The sequence below is a fragment of the Perca flavescens genome, chromosome 3, assembly GCF_004354835.1.
Source record: "Perca flavescens isolate YP-PL-M2 chromosome 3, PFLA_1.0, whole genome shotgun sequence".
NCBI lineage: Eukaryota > Metazoa > Chordata > Actinopteri > Perciformes > Percidae > Perca > Perca flavescens.
In genome coordinates, this window is record NC_041333.1 from 23,962,859 (window position 1) to 23,990,512 (window position 27,654).

The window sequence follows — 27,654 nt, forward strand, 5'->3', positions numbered from 1 at the left end:
ATGTCTATCCACTGTCACTATAATAAAAGGAAAAAGCCCCAAAAAAAATAATCAAAAGAAATTGTCTTTGTTATTTTTTATTACAGGTTTATGAACAGCTATACCGGCTCATTGCATTTGCTGACTCAGGCATAAAAGCTTAATGTGTTTGCCTGTACACGCTTCATGCAGGATAGTACCTTTCCATTGAGTACTCAGTGTGACAGTATTGCTCACCAACCTGACAGTTCAGCAGGTAACACTTGTGGGATGTTAAGACTAGACAACAGTCCTTATAGTGCTTGTTGTGCGCTCAGGAGGGAGACTTTAAACCGATCCGGTGAAGTGTGAGGAGTGGCCACTCAGACGATCATATAAACTAATTCATCGCTGAGGTGTGACAACTCAGAGAGCAGAACAGGGAGAATGTGAGAGGAGATGCTAGAGATCTGAGTTTTATCTTTCCAAAGAGCAGAGCTCTGAAAAAACTTCTCTTATAGCTTCGATTACTCTTGGTGTGGACATTCATATTTACCAGATTATTTACATGCAAGTTTGATCATTGAATTATCTCAGGAAGAAATTTTTTTCTACATCAGTAAATTGTAAAATATTGTTGGTTAAACAGAAAATGACCACCAATCCGGTAAGTTTTCATTTTATTTCGTATCAGTTTGAAGAACATCTTGAAATAGAAATGTATATATGAGTAGAGTAAGTCCTTTTCATACTATATGAAAGAGTGAATAAAATGTGCATGATTTTCGATTTGAAATGCTGGACAATCTCACGTGTACATTTACATTTTAAGCATTTTTCTTCCTTAGCTCACATTCTTAAATCAACATTTTTACATGCAGCCAGAGTTTGAAAGCTTCTCTCTCATCACGTATGCTTTTTACTGACAGTGTCTGGACTCAGGTCCTTGTCTCATCCATGAAGTTGACGAGAGGAAAATTCCTCTACCCAGCCGATCAGATGTTAAGCCTCAGTATGTTCATCACCTGGCCCCAAAACCCCCATCTGAGATCAGCTATTCCATTCCCAAACACAAAGGTAGTCCAGTCTCCTTTTTAATTAGCAGGTCATACTGTTCAAGTGGTTTTAATATAACTGTTAAAAAAGGAACTTAGGGCAGGCATTGAATCAGATTTTTATCAAAAGGATTAATTGCAAGAAAAATATAATATAGCTCTATGCATTTATATTTTAACGTTTACTGTATATGTTTCAGATGTAAAATACCTATTAATTTGGACATATAGTTAGAGTTAATACATTTTTTAAACTTTCTTTATGTTAAAGATACAGAATAAATGGGATAAACTCATAATTTATACATACGTACGGTTGTGATTATTATGTCAGCCTCATAAAACAACTGTACTTTCATAGAGATGCATTCATATAATTGTTTATACAGAATTCTTTATACAGTCAAGAACAGAAAAATACAGATGTTTTATATAATGAAAATGACATTAACCTGGTTGAAAAGGTGCATTTATTAAACACATTTAACAAGTGGGTCAACTGTGTGTAAATGGGCTTCCAATCACAATGTGTGTGTGTGTGTGTGTGTGTGTGTGTGTGTGTGTGTGTGTGTGTGTGTGTGTGTGTGTGTGTGTGTGTGTGTGTGTGTGTGTGTGTGTGTGTGTGTGTGTGTGTGTGTGTGTGTGTGTGTGTGTGTGTGTGTGTGTTGTCCTGTCAGGTGTAAAACAGAGGTGTGTTAAGTTCACTGTGGTTGCTGTGATCTGCCTGCTGCTCCTTCTGCTGCTGGCTGGAATCCTCCTCGCTTATTACTGTGAGTGCTGGATTCATCCCCACTGTCTGCTCTATAATAACTTAAATGCTACTACAACCTTTCTGTGATTTAAATCTTCTCTCTTGTCGCCCCAGACTCCTCGTCCTGTGTGCACGGGATGCAGTGTGGTAACGGGAGCTGTGTGTGGGAGTCTCAGTGGTGTGATGGAGTGACAGACTGTCCTGCAGGCCAGGATGAAGCAAACTGCGGTAAACAATCTTATCCAGGAGCCAAAGTGCAGGATAAAACACACCTGGAGATCCTGCAGTCTGTTCACTCCCCTTTATATTTATAAAATGCAGTCTACATACCGGTACATCTTTTACAGCTAAAAGGGACACTTTAATATCATTTTGACTTCAATTTAAGTAGCTTAAATTTTCTGTTTAATCATCATACACACTGCTATTAATGATTGTCTTGTAGTTCCACATAATTTAAATTGGAGGTCATTGTTGGTTTTGTAAATAGTGTTAATAATAATTATATAAAAAGTGTTTTAAGACACATAGAGAACATTGTTGTTAATGGTCAGTTATCTGTGTATGTTACCTGAGTCTGGTCACCTACTTCTTATTGTTTGTGTTTGCTGTTTGTGCTCAGTGAGGCTGCATGGCTCCAGTTTCCTGCTCCAGATCTACTCGACTCAGAGCAAAAACTGGAGGACGGTTTGTTCTCACGGTTGGACCGACCAGCAGGGGAGAGCCAGCTGCCAGCATGTTGGATACAGCAGGTAAGATGCTACTGTGTTTCATTCTGTTGTCTCCATATTATTGGTATGTGAAGGATTTGTGTGTTTAAATGAAGTTGTATATTTTGCGTTATGTGCAGGGGCACATATTTTAAATCAGGCCAACAGAAGACTGATTCTGATGATGGATTCTTAATTGTGAAGTCTGACGTCAACCCCGAGGCATCCATACTGCAACAGCTCGGGCTCAGGTTAGTGAACTGGTGGAGATAAGCCAGTGTAAAGTTGTGATTGCTGAATCAACATGGACCTAATTCCACCTCAAATGTCTCTTTTGTCATCAGCAGCAGTACCTGTCCCAACAACAATGCCGTGACATTGCATTGTACTGGTATGTTTCTAATTTCTAGGTTTATATGTGTAAGGGATGGGTGCAACTTCATTTTGTCTGCATTTGTATTGATTATTTTCTGCAGTGTAAGAAGGTTTTTAATTGTCCTACTGTAAATATCTAAAAAAGAGATGTTGAAGCATTTTGTCTCTGTTTTTGGTGAAATTGTATGCAGGACAGTGTTCTCTGTAGTAAGGAAGTAAGGAAATTACTTTTGCAAATCTTAATGCTTTGTTGTGTACTTTGTTGTGTTTCCAGGTTTAAAATAATTATTTTCTTTTAGGCTACTGTTCCCTCTTTCAATTGCAACTACATTCATCAATACAAGTTTGTTGTCCAATTAAAAGGCCACATTTCTGTACACTTGCCAACATGACAAGAATATAATTATAAGATTTTATGAGTGCATTCTTCTGTATGTTCACTCTCCTCTTTACAGTACTTCTTTACACTGCATTTATTTATACTTTGGCTATGTTTATAACTTCTACACAATTGTGACCCCGGACACACAGATATTCCCCCTCTCTCTCCACTGTCCTGTCCTGTCAAAAATAAAGGCCAAAAATGCCCCAAAAATAATCTTTAAAAAAAAACCTGCTTGTAAAAGCCCTGCAGCAGTGAAATACATCCCCTCCAACAGCAGTATTTGTCCTCAGATTGTGGGTTTGGAGTGAACTCCAGCAGGGCCTCTGGTGGCCAGCTGGCCTCTCCAGGGGCCTGGCCATGGCAGGTCAGCCTGCAGCTTTCAGGCTCCCACAGATGTGGAGGAGCCATCATCTCCCCCTACTGGATAGTCACAGCAGCAAACTGTGTTGCCATGTGAGGCCTTTTCATCACACTTCTTTAAGCAGTGTTTTATGGCTGGGTTCATAGCGTTTGTGGTCCGATCCAGCTTGAATCTACTTTATGCTGATTCTCTCCCCTGCAGGGCCTCCAGCCCTGGAGACTGGGCAGTGTATGCTGGGATAGCGGATCCATTAGGCACTCTGTTCAACCCTGCTTACTCTGTGAGCCACAGTATAGCCCATGAAGGCTTCAACAGCGTCACTTGCAGGAATGACATCGCTCTGATGAGGCTCTCTAAACCTCTGGACATCACAGGTGCTTATAGACCGATTTACATGCACAATGCTGAACATTTACCAAATGAATATGAGTTTACATCCCTTACTCTTTGGAAACCAGCTGATAAATGCATACTTTGTAAGGAGAACACATAGGTTTGTAAGACTTAACACGATGACTTATAAAAACAGACATATTCTTCTCGTTTGGTAGTCTCCAGTAATATTGGACCTGTGTGCCTCCCAAATGTCGGTGTAAGCATCGCTGATCCTCAGAAGGGCTGGATAACACGATATGGTTGCACAGTAAACGGAGGTAAGACAGTTATGGTTGCATGTGGTTGTGTGTTGTGATTCAAGATATTTGTGAAATCAAGATATCACGAACTGAAACCAATTTACTAAGATCACATTTACTTTTGAAGTCTTTAAATACCACTGTCATGTGCTGCCACTGGATGGCACCAAAGTCTGGAAATGTGTCATCATGCACTCGTTAACTTTAACTCTGTTTTACTAAAAATTTGCATGGAAGACGTACTCAGATATTTTTTTTACGTAAAAGTAGCAATACTACAGTGCAATAGAGAACTAGATAATGCATTCAACATTTTAAGTTAAAGTACAGAAGGATAAGCATCACTTACAGTAATGGTATGCAGAATGGTCCATTTCAGAATAATGTATATTATATGATTTTATTATTATTATTATTATTATTATTATTATTGATGCATTAATGTGTACATCAATTTAAGGCACATAGGCAAATTCTATTGATTTTATATATAGCTGGAATAATCCCCCCTGGGATCAGTAAAGTCTTATCCTGGACTATATTTCTAATTATTAATCTGATTCTGCAGAGTAAATTGTATCTAGTAAATAAAGAACAAGCACATCCAAATTGTTTTTAACTACAGTTCTTCAGTAAATTTACTTTGATACTTTCTACCACTGCCTATTATCATAGACAATAAATATGAACAAATTCTAAAATGACTTTACATGATTGTCACACCGCATCCTTTTGATTTGATTTTGACAGCCTCTGGCTTTCCACACCTGATGGAGGCTCAGGTTTCTCTTATAGATACTGCAGACTGCAACAGCTCCATCACTTACCATAGCAGGATATCACAGGACATGTTATGTGCCAGAGAGACGGAGGCAGTAGCCAACTACATGTGCCATGTAAGTCAAACCACACGGTCTTCGCTCATAGAGTGAAAATGAAATTTGAATGTGTAGTTTGTTTCATTCTACAGAAAGTACCAGCCCGCAGCGTTAATATGTTCTGGTGTTAAGCTGAAAATGCATTCATTAAATAGACTCAAGTGATCCTATAGAACATTCTCCTCAAAGAAATGAGTGTTCACACAAGCAGCAAAAAACTCTTTATAATGAGATATGTTCTGGTACAATTGAGCAGTTCCTGTTCTTAAGAATTTAAAGCATTTTCATGCTCTTATGTATCTTGCTTTGAGGCGTAGTCAAACAAGACCTGCATTATGTTCTGTAACGGCTCAAGATAAACAGTTCCACTTTGTGGCTTATAACAAACCACCCATACAGTTGAGTCAACAATGAATGTAAATTTAGAGCACTTTTTAGAGCTGACCATGATGTGTTTTATTTATGGACCTTAGAAAGCCTTGGAAGACCTTAAATCAAATGAATAGCATTTAGCGTTTGAATTTCACCAAAAGAGACATTGAGATCATTGTAAAGCTCTTGGCCTTAAATGTGGGAGGCTTGATAAGTGTTATATGTATCTTCCAAAGGGTTTAGTTCATAAAAAATATCACTCAGTTTTGTGCTGAATTCTTTCTCAGACTGACAGCGGCGGCCCTCTGATGTCCCTGAAGGATGGCGTATGGTGGATCATAGGGGACAGTATTTGGGGGGAACACTGCACTGAGCAGAATAAACCAGGTGTTTATGGCAACGTCACCTATTTTCTGGATTGGATCTACCATCAGATGAGGGTAAAAACCAAAGAAAGATTAGACTTGTAAATGCAGTTAAACAAAAATCAGCTTCCAATTAATATGGAAAAATGTCCATGTACAGATCATTTGATTTAATCTGCTTGGAGGACCAGATGCAATAAGAAGGTTTATCTGTCTGGTGCTCCAGTTTGAGTTTTTATAGTGTAGTGTGTGGATAATCTTAGTTATGGCTGTAAAAAACAAACAAAACAAAAAAAAAAAACACAATTATCACATGAAACAATACTAATTGTTAATTTATTTTTATTTACAGAAGCATCAAGATGACTGATGACAGGACCAACGATTTACCATGTGAGATGTTTGTGTACAAAAGTGTGCAGAGATACATTTTTATTTCAATGCCTCAACAATATCTTTATCAGTTACATAACTTATTTCCTACATATTACTGTTCTGTGTCTTCATGATTTAAATCACTGTTGGAGCACTTTGGTTTTTGCTGTGAAATATATAAAGTCTTTATTTTAGTCTGTGTAAATATTATTGGAATGTTTTATTTAATTAATAGTGATATTTAAGCCAGTGAATGAAGATGCCATGTGTCAACACAAGATGTCACTCACAAACCACATCAAGCTTGTTCCCACTGACTCCTAAAGAATGCTTTTGTTCCTGATTAACCTTTCACAAAATCTTTATTAATTTAAAACGATTTACATCTTTGATTTGGACATAAGTTCTTGCATTTCCAGCAAGTAAGTACAATTTTGGCACAGAAAAAAAAATACACTTATAAGTGAACATTCTAAGATTCAAGTGTACCTTCAATTTGACAACTTTAAATTTTGTCAGACAGCGTCACGTTTGTGCAGCTTGAGTCACTGATTATTTTTTTATGCTAACTGGTTGGTCAGCTTTTCTAGAACTGTAATCCGTGGGTTTCCAATGTGTTAGCTTCAAAAGTCCTTTGGCTTCTAATTTAGCGTTTGTATAAAATGTGCAGTATAAATATGTACCCTTGAACTGCTAGTGTCTAAAGAGCAAAAATTTGGAATAATACAATCACATTCAAAGAGATTTAAATATAAACTTAGACGTATACAGAATTAGTAAAATTACATTAATACAACAAATTGCATAACAGATCGAGAAATATTGATCTTACACTTGAAACAAAGTGCAATTCAGCAGAGTAAGTCTCAAACTGCTGCTATTGTATTTCAGTTTGTATTAGCAGTGAGCTGAGACTTAAAAGGCACTACAGTCACTGTAAACATGTGTTTAACCTCTAGTAATATTCTTCCCATTAACAGTGACTGTTTCAGCAGCTTTTCCCCTCAATTTCAACATACACAGGCATTCGTTTCAACTTCAAAATATAAGGCACGAAAAAACATTCCTTCACTGATCACATACTGTAAAAGGCACATTTTAAGAGGTTGTATACCTTAAGAAAATAATAATGCAGTTTGCCTGGAAATAAAATCAGTAACTTTTAAATTGTTCAAGAATGCACCCATGGTTGTTGTTGAACCTGACCGTTTTATGTCCTCCCCACCTGCTCGCCTGTGATTGTCTGTAAGGAAGTAATTCCACCCTTAGCTAATATCAACTGTTATACGCCACTGCTGGTGTGACGTTGAGTGTTTATTTTGTGATACAGTGTTATATTTGTAGGTTCACCCTTCTGTTTGTGATGTCCTACATTTCCTAGAATACCTTTGACCGCCCTAAAGAGAATGAGTCTGTACAGTTGAGAAAAGTAAGTCATACCCATTACTGAAAACTGCCCTGTAGTTACATGGCATCTGTTCTTTTTCTTCTTTGCTGGATGTCTTCCTCTGTGTCACATAGGACATGGAATGACCAATCATCAGTGAGAATAGGAAAAAGCCAACAGCTGTTTGTAAAAGTGTTTTTGGGGTGGATTTTCTGTCAAGAGGCAGTTGATCTGCCTATGTCTAGCTCCATGGGCCAAGCTGATGAATGCAGTCTAGAGTCAGTCAGACATTCAGAGGTCCCTGTTGGGTGCAAGCTGAGCCTCACCCCTTTCTCCACCGCTGTGGATGCACTCTGCTCGCTGTCCACCTGCCTGCTCACCCTGCCCGCCTGTCGGTTTCCTCTCAGTCACTTGATGCGGTGGCGGACCAGAGAGGACTCGTCGGTTATCTCCCCGGAGCGATTTCTGTTTCGGCAGGGCAGGACCAGCAGGAGTAACAGGATGATGAGGACCACTGCGCAGACCGCCATCAGGGCGTAGGAGATCACCCAGAGGAGAGGCTCCTTCAGCACCCCGGCAGAGCAGTTGGCCGCCACGTCTGCTGCCGAGAAGGGCCCTGCGATCTCTGAAAGAGCCACTTCACCGCTTACTGCAAAGAGATACAAGACAGATAGTTGCACACCTCACTTCTGACTGGCTAAGTCACATGTGAAGTAAACAGTAAAATATCAAAGTGCTGGAAAACCCACACCTGATCATGTAAATATCAATGCACCGGCCAAAAAACCCCGAAATTAACCTAATGACCCTTAAAAAACAAAATAATAAGTAGCACAAAATAAGTATTGTTTTTTTTTAGCCATCAAACCCTTAACCATGTTCATACATATTTTATTACAAAAGTGTTTAACCACTGCTGCATAAAAACTAAATGTATGAACTTATAGATGAGATTTACTTGGCTCTTACTTACTGGCTCATCACCAGTTGATGATGAGAATAGTTGTAGTCTAGATTTTACCAGCCAGTTTAGAAATTAGAGCTGGCAACCCTACTGTCACAAGCCTGCATCCTTAACCTTCAGCCTACATCTGCTCCAAGTCTGTTTGCCTAATATAGAACAAAAGTGATCTTTGTACTTTAGGATTGGAGTGGGAATTTACACAGAACTACAGGAAAGTACCACTGTTCAAGGTTTAACCTTAGCTGTTTAGGTCACGATGAACAGGATATTCTCTGGGTTTTGGTCAGTGAACCGGCAAGTACTGTTAAATAATACATTGTACTTTACAGTTTGCTTTTCCATAAGTAATTGTTAATCAAAGGCAGCACTTTACGAACTTCTGGACTGTGAGTTTTCTTTCTACATTAAAAGTTAAATCTTTTGAAGCAATATCATCAGCAACATTTGCTATACATAAATGTAATTTGCTGACATCTTGCCGATTCTATCACCAGCTGATGCAATACAAAAGAGATTCAACCTATAGCCCTTTCATAAAATATGTAACGTGCAGCTCTAAACAACTATGAGAGATCCAGCTTTCCTCTGCAGGTTATATTTTTTACATAAGCACCTTGTAAATAAGTATGAGTATATGTATTGGTGCCTCAATTCATTTGCATGTTAGTACCTATTACTTGCTTACACTGACATTTGACAGTGATTTTGAGTAATTATGATATTGTGTAAGTCAGGGGTGTTTCTAGGACTTGAGGATGTTTGGGGCCTAGCCCATACCCATTTAAATAAACTGAATGCAATGCAAAATGGTGATTGGCTTGCCCAGCTTGTTAATAGTCAGTGTATGTTCATTTCAGCTGCCCAGTTGGTAGATGTTAGTTAGATGGCACCAACATTTTAATGAGACAAAGTTTAGGCAAGGGGCTGTGTACTGCTTTACATCAGAGGTGGAATCATTATTATTGTGCACCTAAGTTTTGTGTTGCCTACAATTAAAATTGCATTTGGGGCTACAGTCAAAACATTCGGGGCAGAAGCCCCGGAAAAATGACATGGTGACGCTGATGGGGTAAGTGTTCTGGTGAGTTTAGTGCACAATTAATGAACAGAGCTAGCCTAGAAATCTAGAAGCACCCTATCAGCAGCAAATGTAATTTGCAGCCAGGGTCAGTCTAGCAACTCTCCGTTGGCTTGCAAGCTGGAAAAGCCAAATTCTAGTCAGGCCAATCACATCGTGTATAGAGTCAGTGGGCGGGCTTAACATAAGGACAGCAGAGTTGCGAGGGTTCTGCGTGAATTCCCTGCTACTTGAAAACAAAGATGATGACTGCTGCTGCTGGCGAACAGCGGTCTTTCAAATCAGCTTTGGCCGCGACTCTGGAAGACTTGGAGTTAAGCACTGAAGTAATTCTTAAAAAAAGGAAGACGTGTTCGGAGTTTTGCCGACCGGATATGGCAAAGCTTTAATCTATCAACTAGCATCTGGTTGGCTATGAGTGCAGAGGGAATTTGAAAGACAACCGTTTATCCCGCCCCGCGGATTGAGCCCTGCCAATGGTGAGTTCCCAGACCCAACATCTTGATGTGGGTCTGGCTTGTCAGGCTAGAACAGAGCCCTTTTTGTGCAAACTTCTGTCTTTTCTGTTGTAAAGTATTGAGTTCAGCACTTAATACAAACATCCACAATAAAAATAGCATACTGAGGTTGGCAACACACATTTTAAACCACGTACAAAATGTTACCATAAGGCTGATACAAATAGTAATATGGGTATAACAATCTGTAGAACTTTGTGCACAAATACTCTTTTTTGCAGATTATTATCATAACTAATGGTTAAACCAATTTCTTAACTTACAATGATAGGGCACGCAGCTTTTCTGTCTTTGCATTAGTCTCGTACAGTATGTACCCTCACCTGCACAGTTGCTGAGTGCAAAACCCAGTCTCTGCTGGGCACGGTCAAACACCACGTAGAAGCCTTCCATAACAGTAGCGCCGATCACCAGGCCATTAGCTGACGAAGACAATCCAAAACGGAAGCAGTCCAGCGTGCCGTCCACATCTGTGATTGGCTGGATGTACAGCTGTGAAACAACAGAGAAGAACCCATGACCGTTCAATGCTTGTTTGATAAGTGTCTCTTAGGTTGATGGAGAAGGCGGGATGACTTTTTTTTGTGTTTATGTTTATCCAGATACCTGCGGCAGGATGGTGATACGGAAGGACTGGCTGGTGTTCGTGGCCCTTAGGTAGATGGACAGCTTGGGGAAAAACATCCAGGGGGTCTCTCCCTTCATCCAGCATGCAAGCTTGGTGCCATCCCAGAACCCTGAAGAAAAGTCCTGGATCTGAACCAAAGAGAAACAAAAGAGAAATAGGCAGAGGGACAAACACACAGAAACAGAAAGGTCAGTACAGCACCAAAACAGGTTTTGCTTTCTCTTTCATTCCCCCACCTGGGATTAATCTACAAGGATGTGCATACGTTAATTGAAAACTGTGCTTCTAGGTTTAAATTAACCTTGAGTATGGTTTGTGTGCAGTTACGAATGTGTGTAATGTGTAAAGTAGAATGGGAAAAAACAAACCGAAGCATGGGCGCGCACACATATTTTTATAGTAGCGAAACTCCTGATCCTTCCTCTCAAAGCTATGTCCTTGAGCAGTGAATGTGTACTATCCTCCACTGCATCACTTTGCTCTGACAACATGTTTCATCACTGTCTGTGGAGAGAAGGCAGCTTACCAGAGAGCTGCGTGTGATGGCTTCTACCACCGCATTGAAGACGTTGACAGGAAGACGCAGCAGTGTCGTACCACTGTCAACTATAGCTTTATCCATGTTATACTGAAAGAAAGGGAGAAAGAGGGAAGTGCAGTCATATTTTTCTCAGTTCAACAGGCTCCTATGGAGGACCTTGAGCAAATTGAAGAATGTAAAACCAAGAAGGTCTTGATTACATTCCCTTGCAGTACTGCTATTCAAATTAAATTTTCATTTTCGTGTTGTAACCTTGATACAGTCATCTCATTAAGAATGAATGTTAACCGTTTCCAATTAGTATTGCTTTTCTGCTTCAAACTTAAACATCTTTTAATGACCATCTCTGAATGCAGAGTTTCACGTTTACCTCTCTGCAGTCCAGGTCCAGATTCTGGTCGCCAACCTCCAGCTTCAAAACCTCCACTTGGTAGTACCACTCCTCTACTATAGGGGTGTACCACACTGACCCCCGATACAGAGTTGGTTCAGCGCCTCCCATGATCTGAGGAAGGAACCAAAATACTTCTCAATCATCTATGAGTCAACTGTGACCACAACAACACCGTGAATAGCCAACATATCCATATCCAACAAGAGTACGCTCTAGCAAAGGTTTATATCATCCCTCCAAAATTTGGCAAAATAAAACACACACACACAGAAGCACCCTGCCATCTTATCCATCTGTCTGTGTCAGTGGGTCACATGATGGAGATGCAGTAAGCGAGGCACTGGGGCCGTGAAACAGTGACAGACCTGCTCTCAGCAGGATGCTATCTTAGCTTAATTAGCTCCACTCTAACAAGACTGGGCCTCCAATGGAGAAAACACATTTGACAAGGAGGATACCAGCTATTATGTTTCTAAAATGCACTCAGCTGCTATGTCTGATCCACTAGTGAAGGGTGTACTAGTGAAGGGTTGATTTTGTCTGAGAAGAGCTCAACCACATCCCAGTTCTCTTTGAGTAAAGCACATAATTTATACTGCACGTTAAATGACTTTAGACACAAACTGTTATACAAGAATATAAAATTTGAGGCAGAAGTGATACAAAAAAAAAAAAAAAAAAAAAAAAAGAAAGGGCCCAAAGACTGTTTAGAATATAGGTCTTTGCCTTTGAGGAAACTTTACAATCAAACCTTTTTTGATAAGTTAACTTGATCATACTCAGCTGACTACTCACAAGACTGCCTCCTGCGGGGTCAGCTGTGCTGCTGGCTGACAGTCCAGCACCACACATCTGGAGGGAAAAGATGTCAGGAATTCCCAGCTGTTGCACCAAAGAGTTGAAGAAGGGCTCCACAGACGAGTCAGGCTAATTGAGAGACAGGGGATGTATAATTGTTAACTTAAAGAAAAAACTTAGAGTAAATACATTTTCTCTTTGCCAAAGTATACACAACCAGTAACAAATTATAAAAACGTGAAAATGTTAAAAAAATAAAATGTTTTGTTGTTGGGAGCAAGAAGGAAAAGTACACCGGTTGCTACTATAATAGATACTAAAGGATATGACCATAACCCTTTTCATCGTAAGTAATTGTAACTTTTTTTTCCTGATTAGGTAGCCATGCATGTTAAAACACTTACTGTAAATCATAATCCGTGTGCCTGTGGAGCTGGACAAAGTTACATTAAATAGATGTGAGAAATGCAAAGTTAACTGCTGGTATTTGTTTTACTAAGGTTGCAACAGACATATTTTAATGATATTTTATGAGGCAGTGGTATGCCCCTTGACTAAAGACTGTTCATCTGGTTTTTCCTCAGTGCTGTGTTATCATGTCACGCATGACAAACAGCCTTCAGGCAAGTTGAACCTGAACACCCGGGAGACGCCAGCAGCACAAAGTGGTCATGTGAGCATGTTTCCGCCCCTCACTCACTGGCATTTGATCCCAAAGGTTACTGTAGTCCGCACAGAATGAAAGAATGTATTGTGTCGGTTTATGCTGGCGTTATTCTCGTCCCATCAACACTAAATTATCACGTTAAAAAGGAAGCGGACACTGGGCGAAGCACCTTTGTTCTAGGGCTGTGTATTGGCAAGAATCTGGCGATACGATACGTATCACGATACATGGGTCACGATTCAATATATTGCAATATATTTTGATGCAGTAAGGTGATATATTGGGATTTTTTTTAAGTATAATTTTAGAAAAACTAATATTTAAAAAAAGACATGATGTTCATAAAAGTCAAAGAAGATTACTTTAGGTAAACAATTCAGTATACAGAAAATCGAACTGCCAGTTTGGGATTGTGGTTCACAGGTTCTGAGCAAATTTGTATATGCTAAAGTAGGCCAAACTTCAGCCATAGCTACATTGTTAGCTTCTAGCAAAAAGTCAGGCCCTGCTAGGCAGTGTTAGGCAAGGACACTAGTGGTGCGTCTCAGCATAGCCATCTAGCGGTTTTAAACACAACATAAACATGAACCACTGTCTTACATGAATAATTTTGAACGAAAAATTTAATTTTTACAGGTTACTGTAGTCCGCACAGAATGAAAGAAAAAGAAAATCAATATTGCCTTTTTAAAAATTGATACAGTACTGCAAAATCAAATATTGTGATATTCAAGTGTATCGATTTTTTCTTACACCCCTACTTGGTTATGTGCCTCCGTCACACTTCAAACAAACATACTGTATATAGGATGTTTTTGTGAATTAATTAAATTCACTGAAAAAAAGTATAGCACTTTGAAAATGTGCCTCTCCATAGTAAAGGGATTTAGATTTTTCTAATGAGGTTAGTTTTTATCCAAATAAATTAATGCTCTAAGTTCATTAATTACCTATGACAAAACTCATTTATTGAATTAGTACAATATGTCGGTTAATACTTTTTATTTTATTATTTGTGTCTAATATTCAGTGTAATTTCATTAAACTGGGAATATAAAAAAAAAAAAAAAGAAAACACAAAAGCATCACACCCTTGCTGCAGAAAATAAATCATGAACACGGAACCTTTCTGTCGTCATGTGAAATGTCCATGACTACACCCAGATAAGATCTGTTTGAAAAGTTATTCAGTACTGTAAAAGACATGGGACAGCAGGAAGTTATGCAGTTCTGCTTGATTAACTTGATAAAACCTGATCTGTTCACCCTGCATTTTCCAAATTGAAGTTTTTCCATCTGTCTGCTTCTTACATGTATCTGTAACATTTTGTAAACTTCATATAAAAGTTATACACTACATTCACAATCAATATACTGCTCCTAGATCTTTGCAGCATAATATAAAGTAATGTAAAAGTATCTGTATTTAAGGTTTGTAAAAGTAGTGTATTTAAGTCATTTGGGGTATTTTAAACAGCAGCAATGCAATTACAATAGCCCCATTTGATTTATTCACTGTTGCATTTTACTAAATACTAATCATAAACCAAAAAACTAAGAATCTATTGTCAAGTCATGAGCAGTAACCAGACAGTAATCACCTCTACTTAATAACGGAGAAAAGAGCGGCTTCACAATTGATTACACATTTTCTTCACTGTTTTTGACAACACATGCATTTTTGTCCTTGTTTTAATGAAGTTGAATAATCTTTTTAGAGTGAATCTGCTGTTTTCATACTTAACACCACACTCAGCTACAAATAAAATCAGCGAGAGAGAAATGTAAGCTTTTTCTACTTACTGTGCGATCTAAGATTTAAGGTAAGATTTAAACTTTAAGAGCGTCTCTCTCACCCGTGCCAGCATGGGATAGGCCAGTCCCAGGATGCCCTGCCAGTTGACCCCAGGAAGGAAGAAGCCGTCAGATGACAGGATGGCAGCTATGTTGATGCTGACGGTCCCATTTAAGCCTTGGGGGATGGAGACACGGTCAACGCCCAGTTCACCTTCCCAGTTACCCTGGGTGTACCTGACAGCCACAGTCCGGCCAACCGACTGGTAGGTACTGGAGCTAGACACAGGGGAAGAAGCCAAGATGTGGGAATAGTTATAAAGGCCTCTGGTAGGTAGATAAAAAGCAAAAGTTGTGGACAGACATTACATAGCAAAGATCATAAATTTGTATAGTAGTACTAGGAATATCCATTCTTTCTGTGAAAAAGCTACTATGAAAAGCATTCAAGGTAAAACCAGAAATAAATGAAAACTCAATATTGGTATGATGTTTCCAAGAGCTTGTATATCAGATTAAACAAAGTTTTAGTTTATTATTATTATTATTATTATTAAACAATGAGTCCTAGCCACTTACAGCGCAGTGTTGAAGTAGTGAGTAATGAATGGGTGTGGAGCCGCAGCCACGGCAAAGTTACTGCTGCCTGTATCCACCAGGATGTTTACCTGTAATGACATAAGGCAGTGTTTGCTTTAACAACCATTACAGTTGTCTGCTTCAGGCCAACCCCACACTACCTTACAGAGCTTCTGAGTCACAGAGTCAAAGTAACAGCTGTAAAACAGTGCGACTTTAAGCTTTTAAAATGCCACTAAGACATTAAAGTCGCTGTGTTTGTATGAACAATTAGAGGAGGAAAATGAAGAAGAGCAGAGTGTGTAGAGGAAGAACAACAACATTTCCAGTAAATAAAAACATTTATAAAGGAAATTAAACTGGAAATAGTGAGTAGCGAACATAAGATGACACACAAAAAAAAAGACGCAAACTAGAATTACTGCCTTGCAATTGTATGCCTCCGCCAACCAGTCAAGTTGCAGTATACATCCATGTCTGTCCACACTCATGTGACGACTTTGAAGGAATTTAATAATAATAAAAAAAGGTATTAAGTGCATTCTTTTGGCGAAATGGAAGTTATGAGTCCTTTCCAGTGAGAAACACGGCATCTTCACTTAGAGATTGTTTTTACAGAGGAGTACAGAGGACTGATAGAGCTTTGTCACATGGTGCGACGACAATCTCCTGAAGCTCAAAATCAGCTAAATCAATGAGCTTTTGCTGGACTACCAGAAAAACAGAAGGCTCTCCCTGTCCTGGTTGTCATCCAGGGAGAGGAAGTGGGTGGACTCATACAAGTACCATGGGGTCCAAATCAATAAAAAAAAAACTGGACTGGAATCACAACACTGAAGCCCTCTTCAGGAAGGGATGGAGCAGACCGTCCCTTCCTGAGGAGACCCAGATCCTTCAGTGTGTGCAACAGGCTCATGCAAAACTTCTATTAGTCTGTAGCCAGTGCTCTGTTCTTCTCGCTGTGTGCTGGCATCAAGGCTTTGAGGTCAGCAGTCTCAACAGGAGTTGAAGAAGGCCAGCTAGGTGATCAGGTTGGAGCTGGACAATGTGGAGGCAGGGGCAGAGAGGAGCATGAGGGACAAAATCAAAGCCATCTTGGAAAACCTTACACATCCTCTCTACAACAAGCTGTGGCAGATTGGCAGCTCATTGCAGAGAGAAGGATGAAGGACAAGATCAAAGCCTGGGAGTTGTTCCTCATTCGAGTCAAGGGTCTAAGGATAGCGAATGTCTTTTGATGTACAGATTGTAAAGCCCCTAGAGGCAAATTATTTGATTTGTGATGTAGGGATATCAATAGAAATTGATTTGACTTTTTTTTTTTTAAGATTATTTTTTGGGGCATTTTCTGCCTTTATTTTTGACAGGACAGTTGAAGACTTGAAAAGGGGAGAGAGAGGGGAATGACATGCAGCAAAGGGCTGCAGGTCGGAGTCAAACCCGCGGCCGCTGCGTCGAGGAGTAAACCTCTATATAACTGAGCTATCTGGGCACCCAAATTGATTTGACATTTTAATGAGCTTTGCTGTTCTTGTTCTGCTGCATGTCTATTAGCAGACACTGTGTTTTGTTTGATGCGGTAAACGGTCAACATTTTGGTCCGTGTTTTGTTGCAGGCTGGTTATTACTTAATTAAATCACAAATATTTTACTCATGACTGAAGTGAAGAGTGCACTTCACAGTTGTATTATAATATCATAGAATATATTTTCATAATTTCGGATATGGGCATACGCAGGAATTTCACATTGATCAGGTATAAAAAAAAAAAAAAAAAACTGACTGGGGTTTCCCTCATTGCTAGAGATTCTGGTGTCACACGAACTGCTGTAAAGAGCTTTGCCATTGAGCAAAAATGACTATGCACCTCCAATATAATTGCTCTCTAATGTGTGATCTATGGAGTCAAACATGACAGCCTCTAGCTGCTGGCCGGACTAAATGACCTATCCAGCCATCCTGGTAGGTGTCATGGGCACAGTGGGGACCAGCTAACAGTAGTTGAGATAATGTTGTCTTCCAGGCATCAAGTCAACGAGCAGGAACTAATTAGCTTGCAGACTTCTGTGACCTCCACTACTGAGCAGTGGCCACATTAACACACACATACTAGCAAGCATTCCTCACCATGACGGAGTCATAAAGCTAATGTCCCATTACCACCTGATGACTCAACAACAAAGAGGTCTATACAGTGGCTCTTCAATGATATCACATGACACAGTCTATAGAAATATGCAGGCACAAACAGTAAGTGCAACAATCAATCTAGCATGGCTCTTCTATGGCTTCCATGGTTTTAAAAAAAAAGACCAAAACAGCAGGATAAATATTAAAATATTTAAAAAAATATTTAAAAAAATCCACTTCCTCAAGCTTTTTTTCAAGCCTATTATACCCAAATTATTACGTTGTTCGCAATCGCATACTAGCATACTATTTACACTAAATGACCTGAAATTTAGTATTTAGTGTGATCACACTGCATAGTATGTGGATTTTGTGTATGCAAAAAATGCCAAAATGTATACAGTACCACATCAGCAAGAATTTGCTGCAACGTTTTCAGAGCTGTTACAACCGCTGGCCGGGCCATCGTCTTGCTTGAGCATACTTCAGAAAATTCTGTTGGCAATGTCATACTTAATTGTTTATTTAGTAGGCAGTATGCAGTACATACACTTTGAGTATGTAGAAGGCAGTACGGAAGTATGTGATTTCAAACACAACTAGAGTCTGCTCATCATTAGGGCCGTTTCACACTGGCTGCGTGGCGTGAGCGTGTCAGCTGCGTGGCGTGTCAGTTTTTATTTCGGCTCCTATGTTAACAGGTTAGAGCTTGCACACTGCCTGCGTGACACGCACGTCTCGCGTGCATGCTAGAAATAGAACAGACGCCTATTTTTCATGCGACACGCAAGCGTGTTGGAAGAGTTTCCAGGCAAAATAGAATAGGAGAAGATGTTTATATGTCACTTTGACACGAAGACAAATAAATAACATGATGTTTGCAAGTCTCTAGGTTTTGACATAAATGCAGATATAAATGCAATTTAAAAAAATATTTAATAAATAATTATCGATTTTCAAATATTGCACCTGTCAACACAGAACGAGATATTCTGCCTATTTTGCCGTCAATACTGCAGACGTTGTCTTTGCTGTAATCAAATCAGTATATATTTATGTTTAACATGAAGTATACTACTGCTTGAGTGCAGTTTAATGGGAAACATACATGTGTACGGACTAGGCTAGCAGCAGCAGCGCTGCGTCAGACACGTTTCTGGTGTGCAAAGACAGAAAAATCCACACAGCCGCCACGCAACTGAAACTCATGCCACGCAGCCAGTGTGAAACGGCCCTTATACTGCACTATTTCCTCAGAAGCCAAAAGTAGATCATATTGTATTCCTTTTAGCCAACTGCCACTGTCATGCTCAGGTGTGCATGGAGTCATTATGAAACAATTGGGGAAAAAAAACTGTAATTATCAACAATGCGTTATCAACCGACTCAGTTGGGCACAGGAAGCCCCAGTTGGCCTGTCCGTGGGAGTCAGGCTTATCAGTTCCTCCTCATTGGACAGGCCCTGGTCCCATCACTAGGACTGTGCCATCTAAAACCCCACTGCTGTCTTGCAGATGGCATCAGTCCACAAGCCCTGAACCAGCCAAACAGGCCAGATTGGATATACTGAAACCTTGTGGTTAGGAAGGGGGAGAGGGGGCATTTCCTTACACCCACACCACCTCTCTTTTCTCGTCACACTATCCTCCCTTAGCTCGGCTGCTGAGCCTCAGGCAACCCCCGCTGCTGCGGCAGCCTACAGTTGAGCGTTCACTGTCTAATTGGCAGTGGCTCCATGGCAGCAACGTGCATCTGCTACCTGTTTGTACCAATTAGCACATGTGAGGCTTTCCAGCCGACACCTCAGCCTAGCTGTGCCACATGCTAACAGATGCGGCAATTAGTGACTCATTTGAATAGTGCCTCATTTAACACTGTGGCCTTGTAATAATCACATCATTATTTAGTTGGAATAATATTGAGAGTATACCTTAATAGTACAGAGTTACAGGACATTTTAGCACTGCATAACCAATCTCAACCTAAGAGGATTGAGCTCTGCTGGCAATAATAACGGACATAAAAGTACTAGGTAATCACAGATGCCTTACATACACATAAATCACTAAACATTTTAGTCCTAGTAGCTATATATAGAAACTAATTGTTTAAATGACTAATTATGAAACACTTATGTATTTGTACATGTATAGTTTAGTGTATCACTTGATCCCTATGCAGTCTGAGGATGGTCCACAGGAATAAAACGTTGCTTTGAATAAATTACGGTTTGAACAAACATTTGGGGAATTCCCTTCCTTGAGCAACTCTTTAAAGAGTGGTGTTTGATTAGAACAGCAGATTTGAAGTATATTTTCCAAAGTACAACTATTTTTATTTATTTTATTGGTTTATTTGATGGGGACCATGCATATTTATGAACATTGTTGTATAGAAACATCATGTAAATATGCCAGAATTAGTTAAAATAACTACTTTCCATCTGCAGTCCCTAGACAGGTGACATAAGACTAACAGAGACAACCAGCAGTCATACAGCGCTCAATCACTATACATTAAAAAAGGTACACATAATAGTGACATTGACAAAACAAGCAAGCAAAACAAAACAAAAATACATGATGCATGATACATGACAAAGACATTATTCATCCACCTCTATACTGCAGTGTGTGGGTAAAGTGTATGGGTAAAGAAATGTGTGACTGTTAAAAGTGAGTGCATCTCTGGTTTTCTAGAAGCCACTGTTTTTAAATTTATTGGGAGAGGCAAGCCATTCCAGAGTTTACCTCCTATGATTGACAATATGTTTTGTCCAAAAGTGGTGCGTTTAAATGGTATCGCAACTATGGACTGGTTGTAAAGTTATGTGGGTAACTGTACACTGACAAGTGCTGCCTTATCCTCTCAGAGGTTGACACAGGGCAGTGACATGGCAGGCAGCACTGATAAGCCTCTGTGAGCCTGAGAAACTGAGCTCAGCTGTGCCACCCAAGAGTCTTAAATCTGTTTAACTTGAGAGGCCCGTGAACAACAGGTCAAGTCACTAACGAGATAATTCACTTTTGTTGTAAGCTCCATTTAAAAACACATCTACTTACAACACAATGGCAAAGTGTATAGACTTAAACCTGCAACATCCTAAAGCATCATGTATTTTTAATAGTGACGGGAGAATCCCTCTGCCAACTCTTCCGGGACCATTTAGTCCACTTTAAATCATTAATATGATCTAGTTAGGCACTTTACATAACGCGCAGTATAAAATGATGACAGTAAATTACACAGGCATATTTCCGTGCAACCAAAAGAAAATAAGCAGCAAATATGCTTAAACCCTGGGCTCGTGCTATTTTGTAGAACTGTGGAGTTGCTCTTGCTCCCCGGGAGCCTCATAATCCCTGTCAGCTGCCTGGTAAGAAACAGTGTTCCTCACAGGCTGCATCATGTGAGTGCATGTGAGCGGGGATGAAGTCTACCTACAGACCCCAAGGCTGTAAAGACTTGACCCAGCTGCTGCCAAGCTACCATCCTGCCAGGATGGCCCCAGGCAGCCCTGTAAATAAACATCTGGTTTTGTTTTTTTAAGGACAGTGATAGCATAATATGGTACCTAATGGTACCTATGCTAAAATCTTACCATGACAAAAGTCGTTGTTCTGCTTCTGGGGTCATATCAAACAGTCATTAAGTATATCGAATATTGCAAAAATAGGTAGCCAAAGCCCTGGGTTGAAACAAACACACTCAGCCCCCTTCAATGGATCACATGGTGGACGGATCTGTTTACACACAGCAGACACACCATACCTGAAAGAATTGACTGAATATAACACATGATCCTGTTTCAATCCAATGACTAAAAAGGAAAGTAGAAAAAAGGAAAGGAAAGAAAGGGGTATTTTTAAATTTATTTCTGCTCAATAATCTTAAATACTAAAAACTGAAAACCTTGTACAAATGATCAAGGTCTCAAACAAAAACAACAGATACACACATTAACAGGGTTGGTCTTGTGATAACATTACCTTTTGGCCAGGAGTACCAATTGACATTTCTATGTAGTAGCCTCTTCCAGAGTCCCCTTGCAAGTTATGTATCATGTCCAGAAAGTTCACGGTACCAGTCGGATCAGAGGCCAACGAGAGGCCCTTTCCATCAGACGTTAAAACGGCTCGCTGAATCAAATCCACATCGGAGGATACATTGTACCTCCCTGTGTATATTTTAAGTGGTATAGCAAAGTAACACTTGGACACGCCGAAGTAAAAACTAAAAACAAATGCCCAAATCGAAACAGAAGTAGAGTATGCCATAGCGGTGTTACTTTTGTTGTAGTGATAACAGGGAAAGTTTTGGAAAAGACTCCCAACTCCTTGCGCAAAGTTTTCTCCTTAAGTTTTCAGTTTGGCCATCTTGGAATCGCCTGTGCCCTGGTAACCGCCACCATGGAACCGCGGCCTCTCCACCGTCAAAAAGCAGCTAATCATACAGACATGGTAACACAATATGACTAAAACTAGCTATAACAAATGTTTGACAGCAGTCGGTATACTTCACCGAGATGTTTCGCCTCCATACATTCCACTAGCTAACTGGGTCAAGCTTCAAAAACGAATTATTACTTCCGGTTATATACACTTACAAATTAAATTGAATCTAAACCATAAGCTATTGTTTTTGTCACGCAAAACAGAGCAGTCTTTTTACGTAGCTAGGCATATTAAGCCACATACAGCATTATACAAAGAAAGAAAATCACAAAATGCAGTCACTAATGAATACCAAAAAAAATGCATGAGGATAAGTCAATGAAGAAGTCATTCGACTCCTTTAACTCTTGCTGAAATGCTTTCTGGTGCTTGCTTCATATTTCAGGGTATAGTGTATGTTACGTGAACATTTAGCATATTATTTTATTAAGTTAAATTATACGACTTTTATTTTTATTTTTCATGTCATTTTGCGTTTTTTATTTGCGAAAACCTTTATTTTGAAAGGAAAGTGGCCTAACCGTTGGTCTAATTTTTACTGCCTTGACCTTGCTGTTTAACCCCTTCCCGGCTGCTAGGTGACAGATTAACCAACCATGGAATAACTTCCCACCATAATTTACTTACGTATTGATGTGAACACGCCGGACAAGTAACAGGGAGTGTGTCTCTTCTTTTAACAGCGTTACACAAATAAGACAGTGTTCCAAAGTTTTTGATATTCTTAAAATGTTTGCATTTACAGTGCAAATCCATTCTTCTACCATTTGCCCTTAATTAGTCTTTGGTCGTCTTGGGTCTACCCAGTATTTTAAATCTGTCCAGTCACAGAAAATAAAGTGCCCTTATGCTTGCCCCAGAGACTTAATGTTACAATCAGCATAAGTTATGAAATATTCATAATTCAGTTGAAAAGTTGTGCTGCTCATATTTAAAACAGTCCTGCATGTTTTCTGATCATCTCTGTATTGTAGCCTACATGTTTTCCAGGTAGGCTACAATACAGGTATTAATGCTACCAAGACCAAATATGTCAAATGTGCACTTTTTGTAGACCGTGCTATGGGTTTTCTTATTTATGAGTGTAATGCTTTTTAAGTTTTTGAATTTTTAAAGACAATCCCCAGACAACATGTAGCCTATTTGTTTCTTAGCTACAGTCGAAAACCCCACTGATATTTCAAAACACTCAGTATTGCACACTGATTAACATAAGGCCATTAGGAGGATATTTACATTTACATTTGTATTTTGAGTTAACCATTCAAATCTATCGAAACACATTCAGTTACATTATATTTATAACACACCCAGTAAGACAAACTCCTTTCCAGTCTCAAAATTCTCATAAATTCACATGCTCACATAAGCACAATATGATGACATGCACAGTTCTATGCTGTTATTTAATTAAGCCTGACGCAAAAGGATTTTAAGCCCCCCATTTACTCCCATTGCATGTATAACTTTGCCAATACATGAAGATATGATTATCATTTTTATATTAATATGAGTCATGCAAAAATGATGCCGATCAGCATCACACAACAATAAAATGCATTTCTTGCATGCTTCTTTAGTGCATTCTGTATCAAAGCACCAACTGCTGGTCAATAATTGTCCACTACAATATGAGGAATAATACCAGCTCTTGTATAGAGTATAGAAAACACACTGCATTTCATTTTCCAAGTTAGAAACTGAGGTTTTTTTCTTTGCATGGCTCAGCCAGGACAGTCTCATTTGCCACAGACAGTGCAGAGAAAGAGGAAGAAGATCCCAGTGGTAAGGCAAGATCAATGTCACAGGCCTTCTCCATGCTGCCTGTTTCACACACAGACAACCACTGTCTCACTCTGGATTCCTCATGAGCCCACAGTTACACTGTCACATGTTCACCCCATCTCCCTCTCTGTCTCACTCTCTCATTGAAGTTAATCACTATAGTTACAATAACCTGAATAATATGGGGAAAGACTGTGACCACAAAAGATCATCTTTCCGGGGTATTGCTTGTCATGCACTCGGTCTTGTGAATGACCCATTTAAGCACATTTCCTATTTTTTCTTCCCTGTGACTTTGAGATACTTCCTTAGCCTGAGAGTATAAAAACAAGGGGAAGCAGGAATGCATTGTTTAATTGTCTGTTACTACCCATGAAACAAAGTGTATCCAGTGGTCGATCATGTGTTTTATAGCCTACCTCCTTGGATTAAAGGGTTTATTGGCACATGACCTAATTTTTAGGTAACAATAAAATGATTATAAATCCAGCAATTAGAAGCATGTGAGGTTGATGCATTTGTTTTTCTCTAGTGCACACAGAGCTGTAAATGTATTATAAATGGTAAAAGATAACTAACATATTTAATGTTTTTATCAGACAAGCATTAATCAAATAGATCAAGAAGACTTTATTTTTCACAAAAAACAAAGGGTTATTGGTTACTGAAGTTATTTGAAGAAATGTGGAAAAAAAATGCCACAATTGTCTCTGCACAACTTTCATTTACTCAGTAGCTTTGTTGTTGGTTATATTTTAATAATGTGCCTATGTTTTATCTGTTGATTCAGTATTTATATTATCAGCTTCCTCCTGCAGTTCCACTGCTGGCCACTACACGGCACTCCACACCATTTCTGTGACTTTAATCCATTCTGAGCAACACTAGCATCGTCTGTGTGTGAGCAAATTAGGCAGTTTAGGAGAGCCAGTGGTCCTACATTTGGCAGTGCAAAGCTCCTTTACTGGGACATTGGTACTTAATCCTCACAGCTCTGATCATTACAGCTGATCAGAGAGAATGAGAGCACTCTACGTTATCTCATATCCATCTACCTTTGCCTTAACAACACAACACAAATCTCCACCTAATCAATATAAATTCCAATCTTTTGCTTTGTGGTTACTCATTGTTACAAATATGGATGAGAACTATTTTGTATAATTTAACACCAGCAGTGTGAGTTTAATTGTGAAGCTGCTAAGTGAGTTTCTACTACCTGATATGCAATATCTGTTTTTATTTGAATAAGAAATAAAAACAGTATGTCAACTAAGTAACACAATATCACAATCTAATATATTTAACTGTAAGACTTAAACACGTCTGAAAGACTATAGGAAAAACTCCAGCAGTAATACAAAATAAATAATTTTTGTATAATTCTGTTTACAACTAATGCTGTAATGTTAATCAGGGATGCAACTAATAATGTGCATCTTTTAGTCAATAAAAATGTCCATTACAGTTTCCCAGGACCAAAGGCAACACCTTTAAATTTCTTATTTTGTCTCACCAACAGTCCCAAACTCAATGATATTCAATATACAATTAAAAGACAGAAAAGCACAGAAAACATTTGAGTAGCTGCTACCAGAGATGGTTTTGTTCTTGATAAATTACTTACGTGAATATTAGATTATCAAAACTGTTTTTGAAAAAAAAATATGAATTGACTAATTGTTTCAGTTTTACTGCAAGATGTGTTACGGCATGAAGTGAGTGCATCTGTGATTTGTGTTTTAAAGGGCACATCATGCAATCTACAATCCCCAGAAAGACGATTACGCCTGTACAGTTGGAGGAAAAAAAGACCAAAGATCCACACACAGCAAAAGAAGACAAAAAAAAACTTTGTGAAAAAAGAATGTAAATTGCATTTTGAAAACTTATCATATATATACTGAAATATATATATATTAGAAATATAATTTTTTTTTTCCATCAAAGCCACACAAATGAATGTTTCAGAACATGAGCAACTCTCTACCAAAGCAAAAAACTCAACAGCTACAATATAGGCCTGTCATGATGAGATATTAGGGCCATACTGCAGTTAAAAGAATATTTGGAGTGGCCGGGTTGGCTCAGTGGCAGTAGCATAGGCGCACATTTAAATAGAGGTTTATGCCTTGACGCAGAGGTCCAGGGTGCGAGTCCGACCTGTGACGATTTCCTGCATGTTTTCCCCCTCTCTCTCTCCTTTCTCACATAGCTGTCCTGTCCATTAAAGGTGGAAAAGCCCCCAAAATCTTAAAAAACAAAGAATATTTGGACAAAATACACTCATTTGTTGTACTAGTGCACGAGTGCAAGAAGAAAAAAAAAATCTACCATTTTCATAGACTAGAAAAAGGGGGGAGGGGGGGCAGCTAGCTCAGCTAACACAATTCACCTATAGCAGCTCCTCTAAAGCTCACTAATTACCACATATCTTGTTTATTTGATTCGTACAAAACCAAAGTGTAGAAATGACAAGTTGTGGCTGTGTTACGTTTTGACAGAGCCAAGTTAGCTGTTTCCCCGTTTACAGTCTTCATGCACGAGACATGAGAGTGGCATCAATCTTCTTATTTAACTCTCGGCAAGAAAGCAAATGAACGTATTTACATTTTACATTACAATGTACTACATTACATTTAGGAAGTTGTTTTTCAAGTTTAGTCTAACATTAGAAACAGTGTGTTATGAGGTCTTGAATTTGCCAGATTGCCAGTTCTGTGACCCCACCTCTCGGCCTTTTATAGCGTCACACAAGCCTGTGATAAGCAGCCACACGGACAGCCCCAATCACTGTAAGTCGATAATGCTGATAAGAGATTTGCTGAATCTGTTAGTATTTTCCTGTGATATTGGATGCAGTGTAATTACAGGACAGGCATGACAGAGCTGGATGGGCGGCAAACATGGATTACTGAGGGGCAGGTCATAATGAGCATGCCGGCCACATGTTTCTGAGGCAAATCTCATTTTGATATCCAGTCTACCATGCTGTTTTATTAGCAGAGTGGCTGGGGTCAATTAGCTTTCAGCTCAGTACATTCAAATATTTAAATTGATATAATGTAGCTTGCTTTATGAATTCCTTTAGACTGAGATGAAAAGATGATTTTTATGTTTCGAAGATCATTTGTTTATTCTTTGTCTGCTTTTGTGCTTCCTCTCTCTGCATGCAGGGATTGACATATAGTTAGCCTGTTCTTCATAACAAGCAACTTTCCTGTCTCTCCCTCTGCCAGAACTGTCAACCTCCTAACAAGGTGTACATATTCACAGCTGCTACTGCAGGTGAGCAGCCCAAATGAGGAGAGCCTGAATAAGATGAGAGGAAAGAGCCAGACAACAGGTGCGTGGGTACACCACTGCTCATTCCCTGGTACCACACTGCATGTTTCCAGCCATATCAAAGACAGCTGGTTTTGATTTATTTTGTTTTTTTAGATCAATTACTTGTAACTGTATGGCAACTCTCACTGCTTAGACAGGCGGGAGTATGACTAAGGATGGCTCATGCTAGTCTCACAGGCTATTCACACTTACTCCAACCCCCGTGGTGGTAGCGTTGCCTCTCTGCAATGTATCTGTATCTGTTTGTTCTTCAAAAAAAAAAGCATTAGTGAGAGGTAGATGAGTCATAGAGGCTAGTGTCTAAACAGGCTACGGTGGCAGTCAGGAACACTGCCACCCCTTCTGCTCCTCGCCTCAAGGCACTACTC

At 39.3% G+C, this 27,654-nt stretch overlaps 2 protein-coding genes across 2 annotated transcripts; one reads left to right on the forward strand and one right to left on the reverse strand.

Moving 5' to 3' along the window:
* Positions 1–1,776: 1,776 nt before the first annotated feature.
* Positions 1,777–6,264, forward strand: LOC114552896 (transmembrane protease serine 2-like). The gene is made up of 10 exons (XM_028573990.1): positions 1,777–1,783; positions 1,879–1,992; positions 2,387–2,516; positions 2,615–2,725; positions 3,553–3,687; positions 3,797–3,969; positions 4,147–4,248; positions 4,981–5,126; positions 5,768–5,920; positions 6,198–6,264. Exons 2-10 carry the CDS (start codon positions 1,902–1,904, stop codon positions 6,213–6,215), a joined length of 1,059 nt encoding a protein of 352 aa, XP_028429791.1. The 5' UTR covers positions 1,777–1,783; positions 1,879–1,901; the 3' UTR covers positions 6,216–6,264.
* A 299-nt stretch (positions 6,265–6,563) lies between these two features.
* On the reverse strand, positions 6,564–22,259 carry bace2 (beta-secretase 2). Its single transcript, XM_028573860.1, has 9 exons — positions 21,689–22,259; positions 15,569–15,657; positions 15,052–15,268; positions 12,526–12,657; positions 11,707–11,841; positions 11,322–11,423; positions 10,774–10,923; positions 10,491–10,659; positions 6,564–8,256 (listed from the first exon to the last, which is right to left on the reverse strand). Exons 1-9 carry the CDS (start codon positions 21,974–21,976, stop codon positions 8,015–8,017), a joined length of 1,524 nt encoding a protein of 507 aa, XP_028429661.1. The 5' UTR covers positions 21,977–22,259; the 3' UTR covers positions 6,564–8,014.
* Positions 22,260–27,654: the final 5,395 nt, after the last annotated feature.